Source organism: Meriones unguiculatus, chromosome 7 (genome assembly GCF_030254825.1).
Source record: "Meriones unguiculatus strain TT.TT164.6M chromosome 7, Bangor_MerUng_6.1, whole genome shotgun sequence".
In the NCBI taxonomy this organism is placed as follows: Eukaryota; Metazoa; Chordata; class Mammalia; order Rodentia; family Muridae; genus Meriones; species Meriones unguiculatus.
Genome location: NC_083355.1, coordinates 87,321,971 through 87,345,759, shown reverse-complemented (window position 1 = coordinate 87,345,759; position 23,789 = coordinate 87,321,971). Strand labels below are relative to the sequence as shown.

At 51.1% G+C, this 23,789-nt stretch overlaps 1 protein-coding gene across 3 annotated transcripts in view; it reads right to left on the bottom strand.

Annotated features, from left to right (window-relative positions):
- Window positions 1–23,789, bottom strand: part of Galnt16 (polypeptide N-acetylgalactosaminyltransferase 16) — an 82,039-nt gene that overhangs the window by 11,848 nt on the left and 46,402 nt on the right. For 2 of the 3 annotated variants that reach the window (XM_060387775.1, XM_021633518.2), the window contains 11 exons: window positions 19,183–19,340; window positions 15,888–15,986; window positions 15,287–15,354; window positions 14,226–14,291; window positions 12,089–12,210; window positions 8,983–9,070; window positions 6,700–6,784; window positions 6,321–6,424; window positions 2,976–3,102; window positions 1,182–1,274; window positions 61–144 (listed from right to left, as the gene is read on the bottom strand). In XM_060387775.1, coding sequence (XP_060243758.1) covers window positions 61–144; window positions 1,182–1,274; window positions 2,976–3,102; window positions 6,321–6,424; window positions 6,700–6,784; window positions 8,983–9,070; window positions 12,089–12,210; window positions 14,226–14,291; window positions 15,287–15,354; window positions 15,888–15,986; window positions 19,183–19,340 — 1,094 coding nt within the window. The remainder of the gene's footprint in view (window positions 1–60; window positions 145–1,181; window positions 1,275–2,975; window positions 3,103–6,320; window positions 6,425–6,699; window positions 6,785–8,982; window positions 9,071–12,088; window positions 12,211–14,225; window positions 14,292–15,286; window positions 15,355–15,887; window positions 15,987–19,182; window positions 19,341–23,789) is intronic. The other variant, XM_060387776.1, reaches the window with a different exon arrangement.

The window sequence follows — 23,789 nt, the reverse complement described above, 5'->3', positions numbered from 1 at the left end:
ATGCAGACTCAGGGTAGAACAGGTCACTGCGCCCCGGTCCCAGAAGGGGCATGCACTCACGTGAGCTCGGGGTAGACGTTCTCCAGGTACCAGCGGAAGGACTTGCAGTCCAGTTTCTTCCTCTGCTCGATCCGTGTGGCCACACTGAAGTGAAAAACAAAGCTGGAAAAGGGCCGAGATGGGGGGGCAGGCCCCCGGCGGGGGGGGGGGAACCACAGAGGGCGAGCCATGAGCATCTTTCAGGCATCTGGCAGGTCGCAACCCTCTGATGTACCGTTGGGACGCGCACTTCAATCTCACCGTCCTCGGCTGTACCAACCGCAGAGGCCACCGTGAGGACCCCGTCCCCCCAGGGCCAGCTATCTGAGTAAAGGAGACCTCCACTGCTCACCTTGGGTTTTTGTGAGAATCAAAGGAACACAGGGAAAGCTTAGACCAGGTCAGGTCCTCAGTAAACGTTCAAAGAAGTACTTAGTGGCTTGCCTTTCTTCTTTTTAAGGACAGATAGAAGTGAATAAGGGGGCAGGGATGGCTCATTCGCCATTGATCACTAACAGTGTTCTCAAACTTTTCTCACTACAAAATGAACAAGGAGGCCAGCTTGCCTTACATCCCACGGACACACGGGTATCTGCGCACACCTCTACACACATACACATTGAAACACGAAACAATACTTAACCACAGTTACAATCAACCCTGATTTTCCAGTCTGTTTGGCATTGAACTCATCTATCGTGTCTTTCTCATCCACCCCCCCCCCTTTTTAAAAATTGCTGATGCTGATTCACTAAATTGGTGTCATAATCCATCTGCAATTTCAAAAGGCTTAACTAGACAATGGCCATCATGGAAAAGTAGGCTGACAGATCACGGGTGTGGAAGGGCGTGGAGGCAAACCGGCCTTGTCCTCTGCAGACAACCGTGCCATAACTACTACCTCGGACACCGCTCTTCCGGAAGGCAGCTTTGAATGGGCTACACTTTCAACTCTCACAGAGAAACTTCTCTTCTTATCTATCTCTAGGAAGTATGGAGGACCCACTCCTTCCCAGAGCCCAGAGAATCAAGATGAGCCAGGACTTGGTTACTAGGGAGACTAAGTATGCGCCTACTTCATACTTGCTGCGCTGTGCAAACATGCGTGGAGGGAGGCGGCCACGGGATTTGGAGGGACGCACCTGCCAAAGGCCTTCCCGATGGCCGAGGGCCGGGCCTCATAGTAGTATTGCTTGTACTCATCCATCCACACCTCTGCGGTACGCTTTGTATTCCTAAAAGCAGAGAAAGAGCAAAACCAAGTCATCAGAGAGCGGGAAGGGTCAAGGGAGGGTCGGTGTGAGTTCTTATAGTTGGAAATGTGGTGCTGGGGCCTGAACCCACGGCCTCATGTCTGCAGGGCAGCCACAAAGCCTCTGAGCTCGAACCACAGGCCTCTTTTATCCTCACTGAGATTTGGTTCCAAGAACCTACCTAGGCTGGTCTTGAAATCACTCCGTAGCTCTTGTTGGCCTTAAAACTTCAATCCTCCCGCCTTAGCCTTTGAAGTGGCTGGGGCTGCAGGCCTGTACTCTCAGGCCTGGCTGTCCGTCAATTAACAATATACACTTAACATGAAGATGACCTCTTTGTAGTAGGGAGCAGTAAGAAATCCCAGCAGTACAGGCAAAACAATGCTGGCAGGAGTGAGAGAGCCAGCACGGTCTGTCTGGATGAGGTCTGTCAGGACCCTGACAGGCTCTCCACTCAAGGCAACCTGTTCTATTGAAAGACTTGATATGCGGGCAAAAGGGACACACACGAGGAGAAGAGTTGCTCAGCAAGACACTGGCAGCAAAATAGACGCTCTTCAAAGGGAATATATTTCTATATACTGGAGAGTGAGGCAGCCTTGAAAGAAGGACCTTGGCTAGCAATGCGGACAAGGGTGGACGGCAGTGGTACAGTGCCAGAGAGCCATGCCCTGGAAGTGCGCATGACAGCAAGCTGCTAACACACACCTGCGGAGGATGGCAGGTCTCTCTATACCAACTATAGACGAGAGTGTACCTAAGGGTCTCACAGGATAGACCAAGCAGCCTGCTAAGAGCAGGTAGTTCTGTCCGAAGGCCTTAACTCAATAGCTGCTTTTGAAAAGATGAGTGGGCAACCGGGAGAGAGAACGAGTAGAGATGACTTATTTTAATAATTATTGCAAACATGTTATGTAGATGTCATCTGCACATAAAATTCGGTGTTGGGTTTGCAGTAAATATATATGACTTTTACAGAGGGCTTGGGCTCAGTTCCCAGCACCCACAGTGTGGCTCATAACTAACTAACTGTAACGATTTCCAGGGGATTCTGGCACCTTTTCTGGCCTCCTCGAGCACCAGGAATGCACATGGCGTCCATACATACATACAACTAAAAATAAAGAAATCATTTTTTTTTTAAATGGGGTGTGAGAAGTCAAGCAATATTTTAGACCATTACTAGTTAGATGTGGAAAGCATTGCTTCAACCTATACAAACCAGCATGGCTAGATGAGGGGAAGACATGCCCTTAGCAGGACAGGATGCGTCCTCAGGACAGCTCCCGCTCCCCCAACTCCTCCATCAGGACCAAAGGGTCATCGGACGGTCTTCCAGGACATTGTTCATTCTCCTGTCAGACCAAGTGTACCCTGCGGCTTGGAATGTACATGGCTGGGTGCCAGGCCAAGTCAATGTGAGAGCAGTGGTAGCGGTAGCCATGACCAACCACTAAGGTTCAAGGAATAAGGACAGTGATATACTGGTCATTTGGCCATTTGTCTAAGACTTGTGGAGAAAGGAACTCAAGACAAGAGAGACTTAGGGACAATGCTCCAATTTCATCCTCTACCCTCAGAAATACCTGGGTGTCAGACCTAGAGGGTGGCAAATGGAAAATGGGGGTGTCTAGAGTGAGGAGATCCCATGCTTCCTCCAGGGTGTTGCCCACTGGGACCTACCTGATATAGGTGAGGGCGTTGCCCTCCGGGAAGTTGTAGGGATGCCGCTTCCTGAAGACATGGCCCACCCGGCTGCAGGGCACAATCTCCAAGCTGCCACCGCACATCCATACCCTGAAGGAGAGTTCTGCAGGAGATGACAGCGTCAGGAGGAGGGGAGGGATCCCTCCAGGTGAGGCGGGAAGGAGGAAAGGGGACAGGCGTCTTTCTCTTTGGTGTCTCCTTAAAGGTACATGCTGGGGTATGAGCTCTTGTGCTAGACAGAATGGGGCATTTGCTTACACAAGCTCACAACATGCATTCATACATACATGTACACATGTATGACAGACACACACTCAAATACATGCACACATGGTCACACACAAACACAAACACACACACACTAACACAGCTACTCTGGCTAGCCAGTTTGCTCTGGGGATACCATCTCAGCCTTTCAAGGACTAAAATTACATGTAGGCCACCACATCCACTTGGCATTTATGTGGGTGTTGGCGATTTCAACTCTGGTCCTCACCAGATGTGTGGCAAACACTTTGAGCATGCTCTCGCCCAAGCCACACTTGAGTGTGGCATCTCTTATGCGTCGTGGATTGTTCTAGATTCCCTTGTCTGTGTGTGTGTGTGTGTGTGTGTGTCAAAAGTGGGAAACAAGAACTATAAGTAAACAAGAATATGTGAAAACACGTAGCATACAGGAGGGTGATAAATGCGAGGGAGAAAAATGCAGCCGGGGGGCACGGGGCTGAGCGGGGCAGTGGAGTTGGGGGGGGGATGCTGCTGCATTTTTAATTAGGATTATTCAAAACTTTTCCTTTTCTTATTATTTCATTTTGTATGTGTATGGGTGTCTTGCCTGCATGTATGTCTATGTACCAGATGCATGAATGATGCTCAAAGAAGCCAGAAGACGGTGTTGGACTGCCTGGAACTGGTATTACAGGCAGTTGTAAGCCACCACATGCATGGGTGCTGGGAATCGAACCCAGATCCTCTAGAAGAATACTCAATGTTCTTAACCACCGAGCCATCTCTCCAGGCCCTCATTTGAGCAGAGATCTGAAACAGGTCCTGAAGCTCTCAGGGGAAGAGTTTTCCAGAAGGGCATGAACCCAGAGGTACAGGCAGGGCTTTGGAGTTCTGGGCAACAAAAGTGTTGTTGACTGAGGCAGGACCTAAGGAGTGGGAGTGAGGGTGGAGTTCAGGCATGGGTTTCCGTGAAGAACCCAGGAGCCAGCAGGAGGCCTCTGGGTGTCGCTGAGAAGGACAAGGGAAGTCTTTGCAGAGTCTGAGCAGAGGAAGAAACCCTAAGGTAACTTTCAAGGTTTTCCCATCTGCCAGCCTCACCCCAGGTGGCTTCTGAGCTCCGGAGTGTGTCGCAGGGGACACAAGAGCATGGCTCAGTTTGGGTGGCTCCTGTCTTTCAACAAAGGAATAGATAAAAAGCTCAAAGCCATCAGAGACAGGTGTCTCAGGGCTCAAAATTGGCCCAGCATCTGACCCTCTGAGGGCCACAGCCAGCCTAGACACTTCTTTGAATTTCTTCTGAGGGACTGAACCCTGGCCAGAACATCTCCCAGCTCTGCCTTTCAAGTTCCCCAGCCCCATAGCTCTCGCCTCAGGCAGAGTTTGAAGTGAGCTATTTGATCATTCACTGGTTTCCCTGTCAGTTCCCAGCCTGAAAAAACAGAGAAAGAGGAAGGGAGAAAACACGTCTGTAGGCAGGCAGACAGGCTGGGCCTTTCCCAGCCTGCTGGGCCTGCTGCCGCGGCTTCACAGCAAACCTGTTTTGCCAAAGTTGCCTTCAGGCTGAGATCGGGACACAAAGCAGGTCAGTAGGACTCCAAACACATGAAATGGGATGAGGATGCAAGGGTCACCGTGCTCCAGCTCACAGAATTTACTCCTGCGGGTGCTGCCTGTTCACTTTGAGAATAATCTGTGCCTGTTCCCACCTGGGTAGGTAGCCGCTCTGCACACCCTGTTTTCCTGGTGAGGGCCGAGAGGACAAGACCGCTACCCCTAACACCTCACACAGCCTCACGACCCCTCAGGGGCTCTGCTGTGAACCTCTGTCACACACGGCACTTTCTGACAGATAATACAGCACCGTTATCTGTGTCCTAGTGTCACTGGGGTGGGAGGCCACCAGCCCCACCCGCTACTACTCCAGAGACCTGGGCAGGTGGAAAAGGAGACTATGAGAACAGCTTTGAGTGCTGAATTTGACCAGAGGATTCCCTTGCTCCTGAGGACCCTGAGATAGCCCTCTACCCTGCCTGGTTTCTCTGGGAGCCCTAGTGCACTGTAGCGCTCCAGGTTGAACCAGCAGGAGGCAGCAGCAGATAGAGGTTGGTGAGGGGGTGACACCTCCACACACCTATGAGAACACGGTGCCTGCCAAGGGGTGTCTCCTTCCCCATCTTTTAGACCTCTAAGATGTTGGCTGTGGCTCCCTGTGGCCATGGCGCCATGGAGGACTCCATATCTGGCTAGTCTCCATATCTGGACCACCTTGTGTGTGAGTCTGAAGTGAACAGCCATGCATGGGGGGCTGCGTTTGCATCCTGATATGCACAGTTTCATGCCTATTTCACCAGCATCCTGAGAAGCTGGACTCCTTCCTTGTTTTCCTTTTTTCCAAGTAAACAAACTGGTCCCCAACGGTGACTGCTTCTCTCAGTGACCCAGACCTCCTACGCAGGAGCCTGGGCTCCATCCTCACACAGTGACAACTCCGAGGCGCTCCGGGGCAGCAGAGCCAGCTACTCCCTCTCTTGTCCTGTTCCATCTCCCTCTTGCTGTTCCAGGCAGCCCAGGAGTTCCCACCCTCATGGTGCTGATGGTCTAACACACACACGGTGATAATGGCCATAGCTTCATTCACTACTCCAATCAGGCTCTGGAGGAAACTGGGTCCCAAAGAGGCTTCACTTGCCCCAAAATTTAGACTACAGAAGCCAAGCCAGGGCTTGCCCCCAGGCCTCTGACTGTCTGTTCCATGTGATCATGTGCCCTGTTGTACACCTTCCTATCTGTTCTGGTAGAGAAACTGACACATAGTAAGACGTATTTCTACACACACATGTCTAGCCATTTGGCCACAAGCTCCCCCTGGATACTTAAACTTTTCTGTCTAGCTGAGTGGATCTGAACAAATTGCCCTCTGTGCCTATTTTTCAATCAGTAAAATGGAGACAGTTACACCAGGGGGTCCTTATGATGATTAAATGACTCAGAGAGTGTCACATCTTTAAGACCAGGGTCTCAGGTACAGACTGTGCTCCGTCTGAGCTTTGAGTATTGCTCTTGTGTATTTACTATTATTTTTTATTGACTCACCAAAATTCTCTCCTCCCCAAATGTCCATCTGGGCATCATACTTCCCCAAGTGGTTAAACCAGGACTTGTCAATCACGAAGATTCCTCCAGCTATGACGGGTGTCCTTCAGGAAACAGACAGCGAAAGCACAACCGTGAAATGTGGAAACCAGGAGCCTCTCTTCTGGCTTCAAGTTCCTATCAGCAGAGTCACTGGGGCCGGAGGCTGGCCAAATCCCAGGACCTTGACAATTGCTCCCATGGTCTCAGTCTTCTGTCCCTACAGGTAGGTCTACGGGCTCAGACATACATAGTCAGTACCTAGACTGGGCACCCTCCCAAGAGCCCCCAGACCCCTGACCTAGGAAGGAGGGCTCCCCAGAGGGCACAGCAGCCTGACCTGATGGGCTTGGTGGGGTCTGTCCGGGTCATCTTCTGCTCCAGCGGGATCTGCTCCCACTTGAAATGCAGACTCCAGTCAAATCCTGCAGGCAAAGCAGGGTGAGAGTGGGCTCGGGCTTTGGGCCTTTTTCTCTACCCTTCAGTCTCTTCTGATCAGAACAGGGGGGTGAAAGCTGCTATTCCGACCCTCGCACGGAGACATGTGCCTGCCTCCCCGCTGCCAATCTATAGAGAAGACCAATGCTAAAAAGCCTATGATGTGTCCACAGAGACCTGCAGTGCTGAAAAAAACGAAAGATAAGATGAGGCGTCCACATCGTAAGAGTCAGCAAGGCTCACCCGCAGGTTGCTTTTTGAGGAGAGATCTTAATGAAGGATAAAACAATCTATAGACATCTGGGGAGAGGGAAGTTTAGACTGGGGCAGCAGCAGGTGGGTGGTGGCTTGAACCAGAATGACTTTCCTGGGCTTATATATTTGAATGGTTGGTCCCCAGATGGAACTGTTTTGGAAGGCCGAGTAGGTGTGGCCTTGTTGGAAGAAGGATGTCACTGGGCTTTGAGGTTTTAAAAGCCCATGCCAGGCCCAGTTAGCTACCTCTGCCTCTTGCTTGTGGATCATGTGTAAGCTCTCAGCTACTGTTCCAGCACCGAGCCAGCCTGCCTGCCGCCATGTTTTCCACCATGATGGTTATGGACTCATCCTCTAGAACCGTGAACCTCAAGTTAAATGCCTTCTTTTATAAGCTTCCTTGGCTATAGTGTTTTGTCACAGAAATAGAAAGTAACCAAGACAGAGTACAAAGGTGCTGAGGTGACCCCTCTGAGGGGAAATGGCTGGCCTCCCTGGAGTCTTACCCAGCTCCAAGCTCTAACTCGTGACTGGGTCCACATAGTGGGCATCCAAGCCCTAAAGAACCACGCCCACACCCACTAGCTCCCAGGAACAGACTCTAGGGCCGCACCATCTAACAGAACTTCCTGTAATGACAGACATATTTTATATCTACATGGCTCAGTGGGGTCACCGAAACCTCGTGCGGCTGCCAACACCTCATCTGGATTAAGCACTTGAAATGTAGCCAGGACAACTAAGAAATTTAATTGTAAATCTTATTTCATTTTAATTAATTGAAAGAGCCACACATGGCTACTGTCATCTGGACTAGGCAGCCCAATGCCAGGGTCCGCAGCTGCCCAAAAGGATAATAAAGCAAGACTACAACTCAAGCCACAGCCACCATCTGAAACAGTCCAGAAGGGGCTAGAGCAGTGATTCTCAACCTTCCTAATCCTGTGACCCTTTAATAAAGTTCCTCACGTTGAGGTGGCCCCCAACCGTAACATTATTTCTTTGCTACTTCTTTGCTACTTCTTTGCTACTGTTGTGAATCATAACATAAATATTTGATATGCAAAACTCTGTGACCCCCCAAAGGGTCTTGATCCACAGGTTGAGAACCCCTGGGCTAGAGAAAATGCTCAGAAAAATAGAAGCATTTGAGGCTCATTGGAGAAGCCAGGTTCCTTCCCAGAATGCCCTTGGGTGGTTCACAATCATCTGTAACTCCAGTTTCAGGGGATCGGATGCCCTCTTCTGGCCTCTGTGGACATGCATGCACATGGCACATATACATAATACATAAAGTATAAATTAATTAATTAATATTTTAAAAACCAGTCCAGAAGTTACATGGAAAGAAAAAAAATCAACATGAGGTCAATTTGAATAAAACAGTCTTAGTGCAGTCTGTCTAAAACATTTCAGCATCCGATCAATACGAAACACAGATGAGATAGTTTACATTTGTCCACACTAATCGTAACCACTGCTGTGGGTTTAATATACTTAACAGCCCATAGCAAATCTGACTAGCTGCTTTTCAGGGCTCATTGGCAAATGTGTTGAGTAGCTGTTGTGACTGTCCCCAGGATGTGTGTTAAGAATTCAGGTGAGGACACAGGCTGTGGCTCTCTTCCTGTCTATACAGTGTCTGCTCTCCAGAAGACGTCCCCTGGGCCTTTGGCTAAGCTCTCTAGGTCAGCAGCACTGGGGAGAGATGAGCCCATGATGAGGGGAGGAAAAGACTAATGACTAGCTGGCCCCACCCCAGACTGTATGAAGCGCTTACAGCCCAGGGCTCTCCTTGTCCCTCCTCAGGTTCGCCTCTGAAGGAAGGATTGGCAGTGTGAACTCGGGAGAGCACTTGAACCAGGGCTTTCGCCTGCTTTCACCCTTCTCTTTTCAAGCCCAGAGGCCCTTTCTGAGGAGCAGGACTCACCTCCTCGGAGATCGGCAGATGCTGCAAGGTAGGCGAAATTATCTAGGCTGATGACGTCGATGATGGGGCTCACCACACGGGTGTGGTCCTAGAAGAGGATGGTGAGAAGGCGTGAGGCGAGGGAGATTTACACAGAGAGGCCAAGTGGCCTGCTCTGCAGAGGGGCCTCTGAAACATGAAGTAGCATAGCTTCCTCATCTCCTGGAAAACCCCAGGGGCTGGACTAGATCACCACACATGCCCAGCGCCAGGCGAAGCCTCACTCCCCCGAGCCTCTTCCTCTAACGCAATTTTGAGCCCTTCTGGGATCTCACCCGCTCTGGCATGCCCTCCCTGACTGCTGAAGGATATCTCTCTCTCACCCTCATGGTCTACAGATAGTTCTGGAACAGCAACTCAGCTGTGCAGCCGTGGCACAGGCTGGCTCTCCCGCTGCAGGTCTGAGCTGCTCTGTCCATTGCTGTTCACCTCTCTGCCTTCCAGAGTCAAGTCTCCTTGAATGGGCACCAAGAGTGTAGGGCCAGGGACTTTTATGGTTCCACTTTCAAGTCATCTTCCAGAACACAAATCCAATTTCAAAACATCGGTGCATAATACAAATCTTCTTGATTTCTTGAGTGGAGGTAAGTCACGTACACACAGGAAAACCTAACCACACTCACTGGTTAGGCCCTTTTAACACCCCACTGAGGGGCACAAACTATAGCCTCTTTCCTTTCTCTTTTCCCTGCACTCCGTTTTCAACTCAAATGCCCTCTTATCTGAACCAGATGGGATGGCACACACCTGTTTACTCCAGCACTCAGAAGGCCGAGGCGGAAGGATGGTATGTCTAAGGCCAACCCAGGCTGCACAGGGAGACAACAATGATAAAACCAATCTTTAAAAATGTTTTCATTACATCTATTTTTATCTCTCCCCCAACCAACCTATCTATCTATTTACATGCATGCACCAGCATGCCACAGTATGTATGTAGAGGCACACAACTTGCTGAAGTCAGTTCTCGTCATTTACCATGTGGGTCCCAGGAATAGAACTCAAGACCTCGGGCTTGGTGGCGAGCACCTTTACCCACTGGCTTCCGAGTCCCTCTGTGCTAAGTTGGAAACACTTCAAATTCCCACATGGCTCAGGTATTCAAAGCCTGGATGGTGGCCCAGCAGGGAATCAGGCTGTAGCTTTTCTGTGCTCCCTAGGAATCGGCTTCTCCCTGTTCATAGAGTCTTTCAATGACTAGAATTAAAATGCTACAAGATTGATATTTTGTATTTTAAAAGTACAATTCAGAGGATATCTATATTCACACAGTGGACTAACCATCATCATCTAATTCTAGAATACTTTATCACCACCCCTCCCTCACACACAGACACAAAGAAACTAATTCAAAGAAACTAACTTTCTGTTTCTACAGATTTTCTAACTGTGGACCTGGCCTACAGATGGGCCTTCTTGACTTTTTCTTTCACCTCACAGGTTTTCTTTTCTTTTCTTTTTTATAGTTCAGACAAAAAAAAAACTTTTTAAAAAATATATATTAGTTTCAGTGTATTCACTTTATATCCCAGCTGTAGCCCCCTCCCTCACTCCCTCCCAACCCCACCCTCCCTCCTTCATCTCCTCCCTGCCCCTCTCTAAGTCCATGGATGGGGGAGTCCTCCTCCCCTTCCATCTGATCTTAGCTTATCTTCAGGACTGGCTGCCATGTCCTCCTCTGTGGCCTAGCGAGGCTGCTCCTCCCACAGGGGGTGGGGAGGTCAAAGATGCAGCCATTGAGCATCTCATGTCAGAGACGCTCCCTGTTCCCCTCACTAGGGAACCCACTTGGAGACTGAGCTGCCAGGGGCTGCATCGGGGCAGGGGTTCTAGGTTATCTCCATGCATGGTCCTTGGTTGGAGAAACAGTCTCAGAAAAGACCCCTGTGCCCAGATATAGTTGGTCCTTAATATACATTGTAACACATACCAAGACCTTTTTTCTTGGTTGTGGAAGAGTCTACCATATGGATACACCACAGCCTTTTGGCTACTTTAAATGCAATGGCCCTGAACACTTCTCCAGGGTCTAGATCTGTCAGCGAGACTGCCGGGTCACACGGGTAGTTCTATTTAAACTTTAGGGAATTGCCAGACTATCCTCCACAGATTCTGCGTTATTTGCCACTCCCACCAGCAATGTGCAAGGTTCCTATGTATGAACATTCTGCCAGCGCCTGTAATTGTCTCTTTGATTACGACCATCCTTGTAGGGAACACAACCCTAACCCAGTAGGGCTTTAGAGTTGCACTTCCTGAATGATGACCTGAAGAGCTACTTTTTTTACTTCTTCGAGGCAGGGTTTCTCTCTGTAGTCCTGACTGCCCTGGACTCGGTTTGTAGACCAGGCTGGCCTCAAATTCACAGAGATCCACCTGTCTCTGCCTCCCAAGTGCTGGGATTAAAAGTGTGTGCCAGCATGCCCAGTGGTGAGCTAATTTTTGTGCGTGTGTGTCCATGTGTAAATCTTCTTTAAACAAATGCTCATTCAAATTCTTTGCTTGTTTTTAAAAAATGGGCTGTTTTTCTTCTCTTTCTCTGCCTCCCCTTCCTCCCCATGTTCCCCTCTCCTTCCTTCTCCCTCTTCTTCCTTTCACTATGGAACCCAGGTTGGTCTGGACTCAGGACCCTCCTGCCAAGTGTTAGGATTACAGGCACCCACCCCTCCACCCAGCTGGGGCTATCTGCCTTCTTATGGTTGAGTTGTAACTACCTCATCCTTTCCTGCCATCCCATGCTGAGGAACAGCAGTCATGCTCCCTCCTCTCCTTTCTTGGAGAGCTTCCATCCTGCTTTCCAGACTGACCACAAACTCCCCCAGCCCAGGACTGCTGTGCACCTATCACAGTGCAAGCTTCTCAGCTCGCCGAACTTCCATGCAATGTGATTCTCTCACGCCAAGGGGGACACAGGTGACAATTATCCCAGTTTTGGGTGTGACAGCTGGCTGGGCGGGGTCTGTCAGGGGAAACAGACCCTGAGGCTTCCTACAGTTCCAGCCTGAGGGGCTGGGAGCACTGAGGGCATCTCCTGAGGGGGTCCCACTCCCACAGACAGGTGGCTCACCTCCATCACCCGCTGCAGCATTGGCTGCAGCCACTCCACATTCACCTCGCAGTGACTATCCAGAAAGGTGAGAACTGTGGCTCCTGCCACATCTGCCCCTCGAACCCGGGACCGTATCAGTCCTGCCAAGGGAAAGGAAAGGGCTGAGCCAACAGCCTGTCAGTGTCCCACCAAAGTCCCCGGGCCCTTACTGCTTCAGGGTTTGAGGTCTCTTGAGCTATCATGGCTGGCCTGGTCTTTGTGACTCCTTTTTTTCCTTCCCTCCTTGTCTCCCTCACCTTCATGGTCACACAGGGTCATTCCCCAAGAGCCTTTGATGCCCTTGATGCAGATGGGCAATCAAGCTGAGTGAGTGGAACTGTAGTTTGGTACTGACAGACCAGATGACAAAAACCTATCCCTTTGAGGACCTTCACAATTCCCTCCAGCTGTACAACCAGATGTGAGAGAATCTTGACTGAGCAGGGCTTGGGTTTGGATGCCAGCCCTTCACTTCCCTTGACTATGTTGTTAAATCTCTCTGAGCCTCAGTCAGTTCTTTCCTTCCTTCTTTCCTTCCTTCCTTCTCACCCTTCTTCCTCCCTTTCCTTTCTGCAGTCCTTGAGATCAGGCACAGGGGTTTGTACATGCTAGGCAAGTACTCTTCCACTGAGCTACATTCTCAACCCAGTTTCTCACCTATACCCTTGAAAACACCGTGACCCAGAATGTCACATCAAACAGTACAACAAAGAGAGAGCCTGGTGCCAGGGAACCCATGCTTAGGTCCTCCTGTCCACTTGCTCCACTTCCTGATGACGTCACTAAAACTGCTCACTAACTGGCTTTGCTGACAGCCATTCTGCTGAGGCCTGGGGGAAACCTGTCTGTCAGGAGTCAGAGGCCCAGACGGTTCTGCCTAGGCCAGAGCAACCACTGTGTCTTGTGAGGTGTGGGAAGGAAGGGGCCTAAGTCTTACCTTTCTTCTTAAAGGTATGGGGAAAGCATGTGGCCATAACTTTTCATCCATGTTGGCAAAACCCGAGGATGATACATTCCCAAGCCTGACAGGCCCTGCTGTACAGAGGCTGGAGAGACATTTCCCTTCGGCCTCTTCCATGACTGTGTGAAGATTTCATTCACCAATATCCTCATGTCTCCTAGGCTTAAACGGCCTTTCTTATATAATATCTATATTATATAATATCATATGTAATATTACATAATATACATGTAATATTATATAATATATTATATAATGTCACATATTTCTCTCACTCTAAAGCCTTCTGTGGCTCCCTGCTTCTGCCTTTCGGGGTCTGCCTTCATCTCAAGCCCCACCAGTCTGCTGCCCCTGCTGGCCAGGCCTGGATTATCGCAGGAAGGAAGACTGCACAGAGAGGGACTGAAAAACTGGCCTCTGAGTCTGTCTCTCAGGCTGGAGTCCTGGCTCCTCTATTTGCTACCTTTGGAAACTTACAGAACCTCCTGATACCTCCGTTCTCTGTGGGCAGAATGGGAGCAATGGCTGATAGGACCAAGTATGAGAATGTCAGCAGAGCCAATCAATGTCTGCCACAGCCCTCTAGGGAAGAGGAGCCGCTAGCACCAATGTCCACCTGTCAGCTCCTGCCTTTGACTGCAGTGGGCTCGGGCTGCCATACCCTCCCTTGCTCTCCATCACCTGAGTCACGAGGTGCCTGCTACTCCCACCCCCAACTGAGGCCCACTCCTCCAGAGAAGTCCTTCCTGCTCACCCCATCCCCTCTCCTCCATCTTCACACTCTTCACAGAACCATTAATCTGCCTGTGGTGAGGGTCATTCTGACCCCCTTGGGTACAGATTCCTAGGACCGGAACTGTGTTTGGGACTTCTCTTGTGTCCCCGACATGGCTGGACACTATACTGTGCTATCACTGATGTTCCAAAAACACCCCTTGATTGGCCACACCTTTCTCCTTCCCTTTGGTTTTTCGAGGGGCCTTCCATCACAAGGCTCTTGTTCATCCTTAGAGCAGCCTCGTGAGGCAGAAGAGTGCCGGCACTGTCCCACTTCTCAGAAGACACAGCAAGGCAGGCAGGCAGTACCTGGCTGGAGTGGGGAGGTGAGAGGGTCACACGCCACAGATCCAAGGTAGGGACAGATGCAGCACTCACCTTCCCGCTTGTCATTGCGCAGGCACTTGACCTTGGGAATCCTGGTCAGAAGCAGACAGTCTTCAGCTGAGGGCAAAGGGGAGGAAGGCAAGCTCAATTCAGATGTGGGCATCAGAGCTTACTGGCTGTCATGGCTGAAGGATAGCCCTGTCCCCACTCCTGGGTCAGGGGAGGAACACCAGTGCCTATGAACCCAACTCTAGCCTAGGGGGCACCAGAGAGCACCTGCCGTATTTAAAGGGACTATTCTATGTCAGTTGTAAGTATGAAAGATGCTGTGGATATTGGTGTGTGTGTGTGTGTGTGTGTGTGTGTGTGTGTGTGTGTGTGTCTGCGAGTGTGCTTGCCTGTGTCTATAGGCATGGAGGCCAGAGGTCAACCGCAGGTGTCTTTCTCTTTATCCTTTACCTCTTTGCCTTATTTTCTGAGACAGGCTCTCTCTGCACGTAGAGCTCACAGTTTTGGTAAGATGGCCTGGCCAGTGAGGCACCCACTGTCCACCCGCCTCACTCCCCCAGCACTTTTTCCATGGCTGCTGGATATCTAAACCCAGGTCTCCATGCATGAACACAGGCACTTTATCTACTGAGGCATCTCCTCCTCGTTGTGGAAGGCCATGATGACACTAGTGGCTGGAGGTCTGAGGCATAGGACAAGGACTGGCAACTGAGAAAAGGACGGGAAGTCAGAGGCGAGTTTGGGCAGCTCAGTGCTTTGGAACATCAGTGGTAGGCAACTTCTTGTTCAGTTTTTTTTTTTTTTTTGCTTGTTTTTAATTTATTTATTATTTATATTACTAGACTATCCTGCCCACACGTACGCCTGCACAGCAGAAGAGGGCACCAGATCTCATTATGATTGTTAGGAATTGAACTCAGGACCTTTGGAGGAATAGCCTGTGCTCTTAACCTCCAAGCCAGGATAGGGAAGGATCCCAGAAAAGACCAAAGATTCCCCACTTGACAGAGGCTAGTATATGAAGGCCAGGATGGCTGCAGAGAGCTCATCTCGGGGCTTGGGGGAACGGTCAGAGTGGGACATGGAGGAAGATGCGTACTTACGATCTGAACTGAAGTCATCCACTAGGATGATCTCCTGGATCAAGCTGGCAGGAGTCCGGTTCAGAACGCTGGAGCGGCAGTGGGGACAGAAAGTGAGCCTGCAGTCAGCCTTTCTTACCCACCCGTCAAAGCCTCTCTTGCCACAGAGGTTCCTGCTACTCTCCCCCACACCCGCCGAGGTTGGGAGGGGTGCCTGTCTTTCTCTGGGAAAGGGTACCCAAGCCAAACATGTCCCTGGGCTTTCCTTTCCCAGTCCCATTTGTAATGGAATGAAGGCAGGAGGGGCGCGTATCTCTGACTTACTGACAGGCAACTGCTGTGTGGATCGCTCCCTATCTCCCTCTACTCAAGAGTGGGCTGCATGTCTGCCCTCCTTTGACCTTGGGTTTGACGGCTTTTGACTTCTTCGGTCTTCTAGAATACTCGACTAGTCTAGCTTCTCAGAAGGACAAGACTTGACCCTGCCAATGCTCACTGGTTTCCCCATTGTCTGCACACTATCCCTACATCAAGGTCCTCTCTAGTCAGAAACCCCACAGGCCACCTGAGACCTCAGGGGACAGAGTCACCGAGATGATAGGCCACGGGAGGAAGGGCTTACCTCTTCACTGTGCGCAGGAGTGTGGAGCGAGCCTCATTGTGGAAGGTGATGATGACGCTGGTGGCTGGCAGGTCCAAGGAATAGGACAAGGATGGGCAACTGAGAGGAGGACGGGGAGTCAGAGGTGAGCAGTGGGGGTGTGCTTGGCCGGCACTGTGCTTTTCTTTTCTTTTTAGAGACAGGGTTTCTCTGTGTGGCTTTGGCTGTCCTGGACTCACTTTGTAGACCAAGCTGGCCTCAAACTCACAGAGATCAGCCTGCCTCTGCCTCCCCGAGTGCTGGGATCACAGCCATGCTTTTCTATATCCACTTTGCTGTGCCCTGGGACAGCTCTTTGAGGCAGACGGTACCCTCGAAGCGAGGATACAGCAACCTCTCATAATGTGATGTTCCATCCCACAACGCCCACATGCTGCCCGGCCTGGGGTCCAGGAAGGAAGCAGCAGATTGACGAATTGTCCTAAGCCTGGGGGTTCCTTGCCAAAGGCCGAAAGTGCCAGAGCACATATGCACTGCCTTCTGGGAGGTTTAGGGTCTGTGTATAGGCTTCAGGATACAGCCAGGAGCCAAACAGCAATGCTACTGCTGGGGCATACCAGTGGGACAAGTGGTTGGGTGAGAGAGAAAACGACCTTCCTTTTGCCTTCTCACACCCTGATGCCTTTTCCTCCCTGTCTCCCAGCTCTGGTAGGATCTGGCCAGAAATTCCTCCCACTCTGCCTGCAGGGTGGGAGTGGGAGTGGAGGGACTTCCCTCCCACTCTCTGCCGCGCCAACAGCCCTGCAAGAGCCATCAGGCGGGGAGGTGGTGGGGTGGTGGTGGGGGATGCAGGATAGCTGCTTCCCAGAAGACACCAAGGGCAGCCCCTGCTGCTGTTCCCTCCTCCACAGCCCTAGGCTCCCCCCACCTACAGTCTCCTACTTTGGGACCCCTGACTGTCTCTCTCCTCAGCAAGAGGGATTAAAACCTTCATTCCTGTCGGCCTTCCTCACTATCGCTTCTGTGAATGCATTCATTCCGGGGCTGCAAACCGCTGGAAGGCAGCCGCCTCCGCTGGTTTTCCTAAGCGATGCTCTTTATTACAATCGCTCCAGACTACTCCAGCAATGACTATTTTTTTCATTACCGCGTTCACTCCACTGACAGCAGCTTGCAGCCTGAATTCCCATCTCCTGCCTGGCAGAGAGGCCGGGTCAGGCAGGCAGGGAGTCCCACTAGCATAAGACCCCGGGGAGAAATCCTGAGAAGCTTTCAAATATTTCTCCTTGAGGGGGCAGTGGGGGAGGGGCTTTCTTCTACTCCCAGAAGCCAAGCTTCCAAGCGCCTGCTCCCCAAGGGGCAGGGATCTGGGGACTGGCCTGAGCTTGGCTGTCTGAAAAGCAGCCTCTTCCCGCTGCCTAGCCTTGGAACACAGACCTCCAGTGCCCCAGTTCTCTGTACTTGTCCTCTAACCACCATAGGTCGAAGGAGGGAAACTAGATAATGAGTCTTTCTCTCCTTGAAGGAGACAAACCTCCCGCACTTGTCTGGAGGGCAGACTTGAACACCCACATTCTTCTGAGACTTAGAAGGCAGGTAGGGCTACCGGATCCCCAGGAGCCAGGAGTTGTCCGAGAGGCCATCCCAAGACTATGTCTGCAGAGGTTTCCTCATGAGCCTAACAGGTCCGCCTTATGTTGCTTCCGTCGACAACAGCATGCTAGGCGGAGGCCAGGACCAGGAGCTGGCCTGCAGCATGCTGTCTAGCAGAAGCTGTGCCCTGGGAAGGCAAGGCCTGCACCAGCGCACTGGTTCTACCAGGCCAGCGCCTCCTTCTCTCCCTCTGCACTAGTGCGCAGGTACACACACACTTCCTGACCCACCTCAGCCCTCTGAGAGGACCTAGCAGCAGCGTGTGGCACCTCATCGATCCCCTACTGCCCTGGATATGCACATGGCCCCAGCACCATCCCCGCTTAAGCTTCTCAGTGGATACCTGAGGGGGCTGAGGCGGGGTGAAGTGGGAAGATGGGCAGAGATGAGCCAGGCTGAGCCCTCAGTTACATATGGACATAGATCCCCGTAGTTCCTGAGGACTAGGTTAGCCAGGACTAGGGCTGTCCGCCAAAGGCCTTGAAGAGCAGGACAGGCACCTACCATTGCTTGCAGTGGGGAGAGAAGGAGTTGGCCCACGTGGACTGACAAAGGGCTTACACATATGTCTGCTAACACCAGTAATCTCAGCACTTGAGAGCTGAGGTAGGGGAGAATCAAAAGTTCAGGGCTAGCCTAGGGTACATATAGTGAATTCCAGGCCAGCTTGTGCTACATTGTAAAACCTGGTCTTGCACACGCTCCCCGACACACACATACACACACACACACACACACACACACACACACCAAGAAAAAGAAAAGAAGGAAAGGAGGACGCAGGAACATCACATGTTGACTGAAGGATAGGTGGGCAAGAGGTTTTGTAGGAGAAGAATGTTTCTGAAGGGGTTGGCAAGAAGTGAAAAGGGGTGGCAACACATTCTCCAGATAGGGCACACGGGACTGAACCCAGGAAAAGAGTTGCTGACTTGCCTGTGTCCGGTCACCCGGAGCTGGGACCGGTGGAAGGCCTGATCTAGGACCTTGCCCGTGTCCCATATGAGAAGAATGAGGAGCAAAACTGGGCTGCATTTACAGGAGCTGCTGGAGCCAGGAGGAGACAAAAAAGGGATGTCAAGGGGCCACAGCCATTTACTATTCTTAGGGGGCAGGGCTGGAGGTCTCACTTCAGCTGTGTGGCTCACCCACCTGGACTTTCTTGAGGTCTCCTGGCAAGCTATTCTTGCTGGGATGTCTGAACAAGGGACTGAGGGGCCCTGCAGCCTCCAGCTGGGGGCTTCTTTGACCTTTCCACTGAAACACAGGTGGATGGTGGGGGCTCACATCTTTTAATCCCAGCACTTGGGAGGCAGAGGCAAGGCTGGAGCCCAGCCTGATGTACAGAGCTAGTTCTAGGACAGCCAAGGTTACCCAAAGAAACTGTCTCAAAACACCAAAAGAAAAAAAAAGACAGATAGAGGACAGGATAGAGCTGAGTGAGGGCTATCGAATGTCTAAGTCACCAGATGAAGATCGGAGGCTTCTTCCTTATTTGTAAAATACACATTCTCATGTGTGCATGTTCACATACTCACACACTCGACTAAAATAAACGAATGTAATAAAACAATAGAACGCACAGGAACAACAGAAACCAAGCCAAACAACACTGGTCATTTCTCAGCTTTCCTTTCCTGTCCACACAATGGATGCTCTCTACCTGTAATGGCGTGTGTCCCGGATGGGTCGGTCTGGGCTCAGTTTGTCACTCTCCAGCTGGTTGAAGGCATGTTGTCTGTAAGGGTCCTCTCCAGGCTTCAGCTGCTTGGCTGACAGGTATGCCTTCTCATCAAAGCCTTTTGAGGGTGTTCCTGTCACCTGAGACAAAGGTCAGCATCAGAGAGGGCCCGGGCAGGAGGGGTCCACTGGTAGGAAATGGGGAAAGATACACGGAGTACATGGTAAGAGCATGCCAGCCGGGTCCTCTCATCCACACCCCTCCCCTGAGAGAACTGGATTCAAAGTAGCCATCTGCGCATGTGTGCACAGGTGTGTGGAGGTACCTGGATACAATTGCACACGGATGTAGAGTCCAGAAGTCAATGCTGGGTATTTTTTGAGACACTGGATCTGAAGGTCACTGATTTGGCTTTATTGGTTGGCCAATGAGCTCCAGCCTGTCTCTGCTTCCCCTGTCCTGGGGGTATTTAATTTGTATTATTTATTTATTTTTATTTATTATTATTATTTTTTTTCTTTGAGACAGGGTTTCTCTGTGTAGCCTTGGCTGTCCTGGACTCACTCTGTAGACCAGGCTGGCCTCGAACTCACAGAGATCCGCCTGCCCCTGCCTCCCTGAGCACTGGGATTACATAGGTTCTGGGGATCTGATCTAAGGTCCTCAGGCTTTAGGTGGCAGGCAAGTTATTGGCTGATCTCCCTAGCACCAAAGCCGGCCATAACAAACGCTAAAGTTAATGCTCTCTACTGGGGATGGAGAGGGTGTTTCCTGGAGAAAATCAGTCACCTGGGATGAGGTGTCTCAAAGAGACTAGAAGCTAGAGGAGGCACTCTGCAGATGGGTAGTCTACTAAGAGTGCTCTTGATCCTGGCTCTGGGTGATCCTGCCTCATGCAGGCTGCCTGTGGATAAGAGCCTGGGCTTGGACAAGATGCTGCAGAGAGTTTACACCGAGGACAAACCAGCTCTCAGGTTAAAGCACAGGACCAAATGTATTACTACTGTGCTGGAGCTTCTCTGGGACTTCTGTCCAATTTCTGCTTCAGTGGCCCCATGTCTGATGCACTCTACCCACTGGAGCTAAGTGCTGGGGAGAGAGGGATAACCCGTTCACCAGCCCCACACTCCTTAGCCACACCCTACCCTGTGCAACCAGAGTCCCTGGAGAGATACAGGGGAGACACGTCAGAGACGAATGGATGGACACATGCATCCTGACATCTCATTATTTGACCCAAACTGTGGGCCATGAAGGCTATGACATACTGTCAACTGTGCCTGCATCCCGACTCCAATTCTTCAGACCAACCAACAGCCCTGAGCTGAGGGTGGGAACAATAAAGACAGCAAGAACCAACTGTCCACTCACAGATCCCAAGAATGAGGACTCTATCACATGCCTCGTTCTAAAAGCATGGTCCTGGCATAGCAATGGGACCTGTGGAAAGGGAGACCGCTCCGTGGAGTGACCCTGGGGTATCCATGCTCCTGGAGAGCTTGGTCCCCCCTCCCTTGAAGGACTGCTAAAGGATCTGGAGGCTCCTAACCACTGCCACCTCCTCCAGGGGCCTGTTGTCCTGTGGGCCGGGCCAGAGCCTTGGGGTCCGAGGGCAGATCTGGAGTGGGAAATCTTGTTTTCTCCGGGAAATGTATGTTTGCCAGGGTAAGCTTCTTAGGGTATATGCTCAGAGGTGACACAGCTGTGGCCACGACAGTCTAATATTCTGAGTCAGCGCCATGCCAGGAAATGAACACAAGTGGCAGCAGCCCCTGTGGGCTCAAAATCCACTTCAGTCAAGAGAGGAGGAGGGAAGGAGGGAGAGAGGGAAAGAGGATGATCCAGGTTGAGCCCTGAGTTGCTAGAAAAATCCAGACGGTTCCCTCCTCCCACCAGCTCTGAGGATAAAAGTGAAAAAGCCGTGACGCTATGTCCTTCCCACCTAGGACAGTGACGCTACTAATGCTGGCCCCTCCCTTCCCCCCAGCTCTGTGTCAGGGCAACGGAAAGAAGCCACTAGCTCACAGCTGAGGAGCTAAAATTAAAGAAAAACCGTAGCGGGAAGAGTTTTTCAAACTCCCATAGGGAGTGTATATCACCTCATTATCCTGAAAGTTGACTGGCGGAAACAACCATGCTTATTTATTCAGGACTTTTGGCCACTCTGTGACCTTAGGAAACCTCTGACCCCGTGCTCATCCTCTGCTCATTCAACACTGACGGAGAGCCATGCACCTGCCCGGCACCCCTCCCAAGGGTTCGAGGCCTAAGGATCACTCGGGCTTACGTCTATGAATGTGTGAACCCACTCATCCACACCCTCATTCCCCCAGCACCCGCCACGTACCCAGAAGTGTGAAGGAGACTTCTGAGATGGCTTCTTGACAGGTGCCTTCCCCTATCTGACCCAAAGCCTCCTGCAGACCTCAGAGGGTGCTCTGGAAGAAAATCCCACTAGGCTAAAGCCCTCAGATCCAAGTTAGTCTCAATGCGATCTTGAGAGAAGTCTGCAGTTTCCTTATATGACCCAGAACGCCTGTGCAACCCAGTCCAACTCCATACGGGTCAGAGTCTGAGATGAGACCCTCCTCCTGAGAGACAGTTTGCCAAGGAGGAGGCCTGGGCACACAGGCCCACTCCCTCTCAGCAGTCTCTGCTCTCTTTTCACATGGGTCCGGCCGTCCCTCGGGGCGTAGCTGAAACATCAAATTGTCCCTGAACCAACCAAGGGGAGACTGAGGGAGGTAGGGTGTGCCTTGTGGTAACGACATGATCCCTGCAGGGCCTCACTTCCTTTTCCTCAGACCCTCCCTGGCTGGCATCTGGATACCACCCAAGTAACTCCTAGCTTATCAGCCCAGACCATAACTCATGTCCTTGTAGCTCTCCTACTTTCAGCTTTGATCTTGAGGCCTTCAAGCCTTTTCAATGTTCTGTCCCTCTAAAATTGCATCTCAATATGTCTCTGCTCTCTTCACACTCCACACCCTTCTCTGTGCTCCCTGTAGCCCAGACAGGCACTTCCATCTTTGTCTGGCAAGCTACAAGTTCAGGGTCAACTTGGTACCACTCCTATGTTCTGTAGTTTAATTTAGACCTCTGCCTTGGACTTCTCAAATGCTGTGCTACCGTTTTATCACTAGCACAGCAAGTACTGTGGGAATCTGGAATATAGAAATAGAAAGAGCCAGGAGCCAGGGGTGGGGGAGATAGCCCACTTGGTAATGTGCTTGCTCTGCAAACACCAAGGACCTGAGTCCAGTCCACAGCACCTCTGTAAAGAGCTGGGTGTGGCTGTGCATCCTCGTAATTCTACTGCTAGGGAAGCAGACAGGAGAATCGCGAGGGCTCACTGAATAGTCTAACCTAACTCAAGAGCTTCAGACCAATGAGAGACGCTGTCTCAAAAGTTATCCTCCAGCATGCACACACACAAACACACACACACACACACACACACACACATTTGCACATGCAGCTTGCCCAAACATACACAAATAATGATAATAATCTTAGAGAAAGCTTTCAGCCAGCAGGATGGCTCAGATGCTTAAAGGCATTTGTCACCAAGCCTGACAATCTGAGTTTGACCCCTGGAACAGGTGAAAGTGGAAGGAGAACAAATACACCTATAATAACAACTTATTAGTTAAAGAAAATAACAAAAGCAAAGAGACACACAGCAGGGCAGCCCCAGAAGAGGGACCTCATAGGCATCTGGTTCTTTTCTTGCTCAGCTCGTGACGGGCGTGGCTAAGAAGGGTCATGAAGAAGAAACTCCCACTGAAAGGCGAGGATTTATAGCAGAGCAGCTGGGGACGTGGCCACAGAACCTCACCCCAACCCAAGCCAGCCGGGCAGTGACCACAGACACCGTTTCCCTCCTCCTCCCTTGTACAGGGGACGCAGTGACGACCCTATCTCCACCCACTTGGCTTCTTCAGCATGGCAGGGGTAAGGGGGAAATGTGTCATCTGGCCATCAGCAGCTATCCTCTCATGGGACATGCAGATCCCGGGCATGGGGCTTTTCTCAGAGCTGGTGAAGCTACTGCTGTGCTGTGTGTGGAATCGTTAGGTCAGGCTAGGCACCTGTCACTCGACACTGACATTTGTGATCTTCTACTAAAGTGAGGTGGTTCATGGATGGGAAGGGGCTTGTGAGGCCCCACCCATAGTTGCAGATCTACGGACAGGTGGCAGGTACTGAAGGAGGGAGGGCCGTTCTTCTTCGAGGGTGTGGCCACAGGTTACCAGTGTTGCCTTGGACAGCCCACACCATGCGTACGGCAGCACTGACTGGACTCAATGAATTATTTTTGTTTAAGAGGACGTAAAGTTGGGAGGAGGTATGGTGGAGAGCCAGGGGGAGGTGAAAGGGGGAATAAGATCAAAACACATTGAATACATGTATGAAATTCTCAAAACATAAATTAAAAAAATACTTATTTTTTTTTAAAAAATTCTGCTCATTGCCAAGTGGTGGTGGCAGCACTGGTGATCCCAGCACTCGGAGGCAGAGGCAGGAGGATCACTGAGTTCAAGGCCAGCCTGGTCTACAGGATGAGTTTCAGGACAGCCAGGGCTACA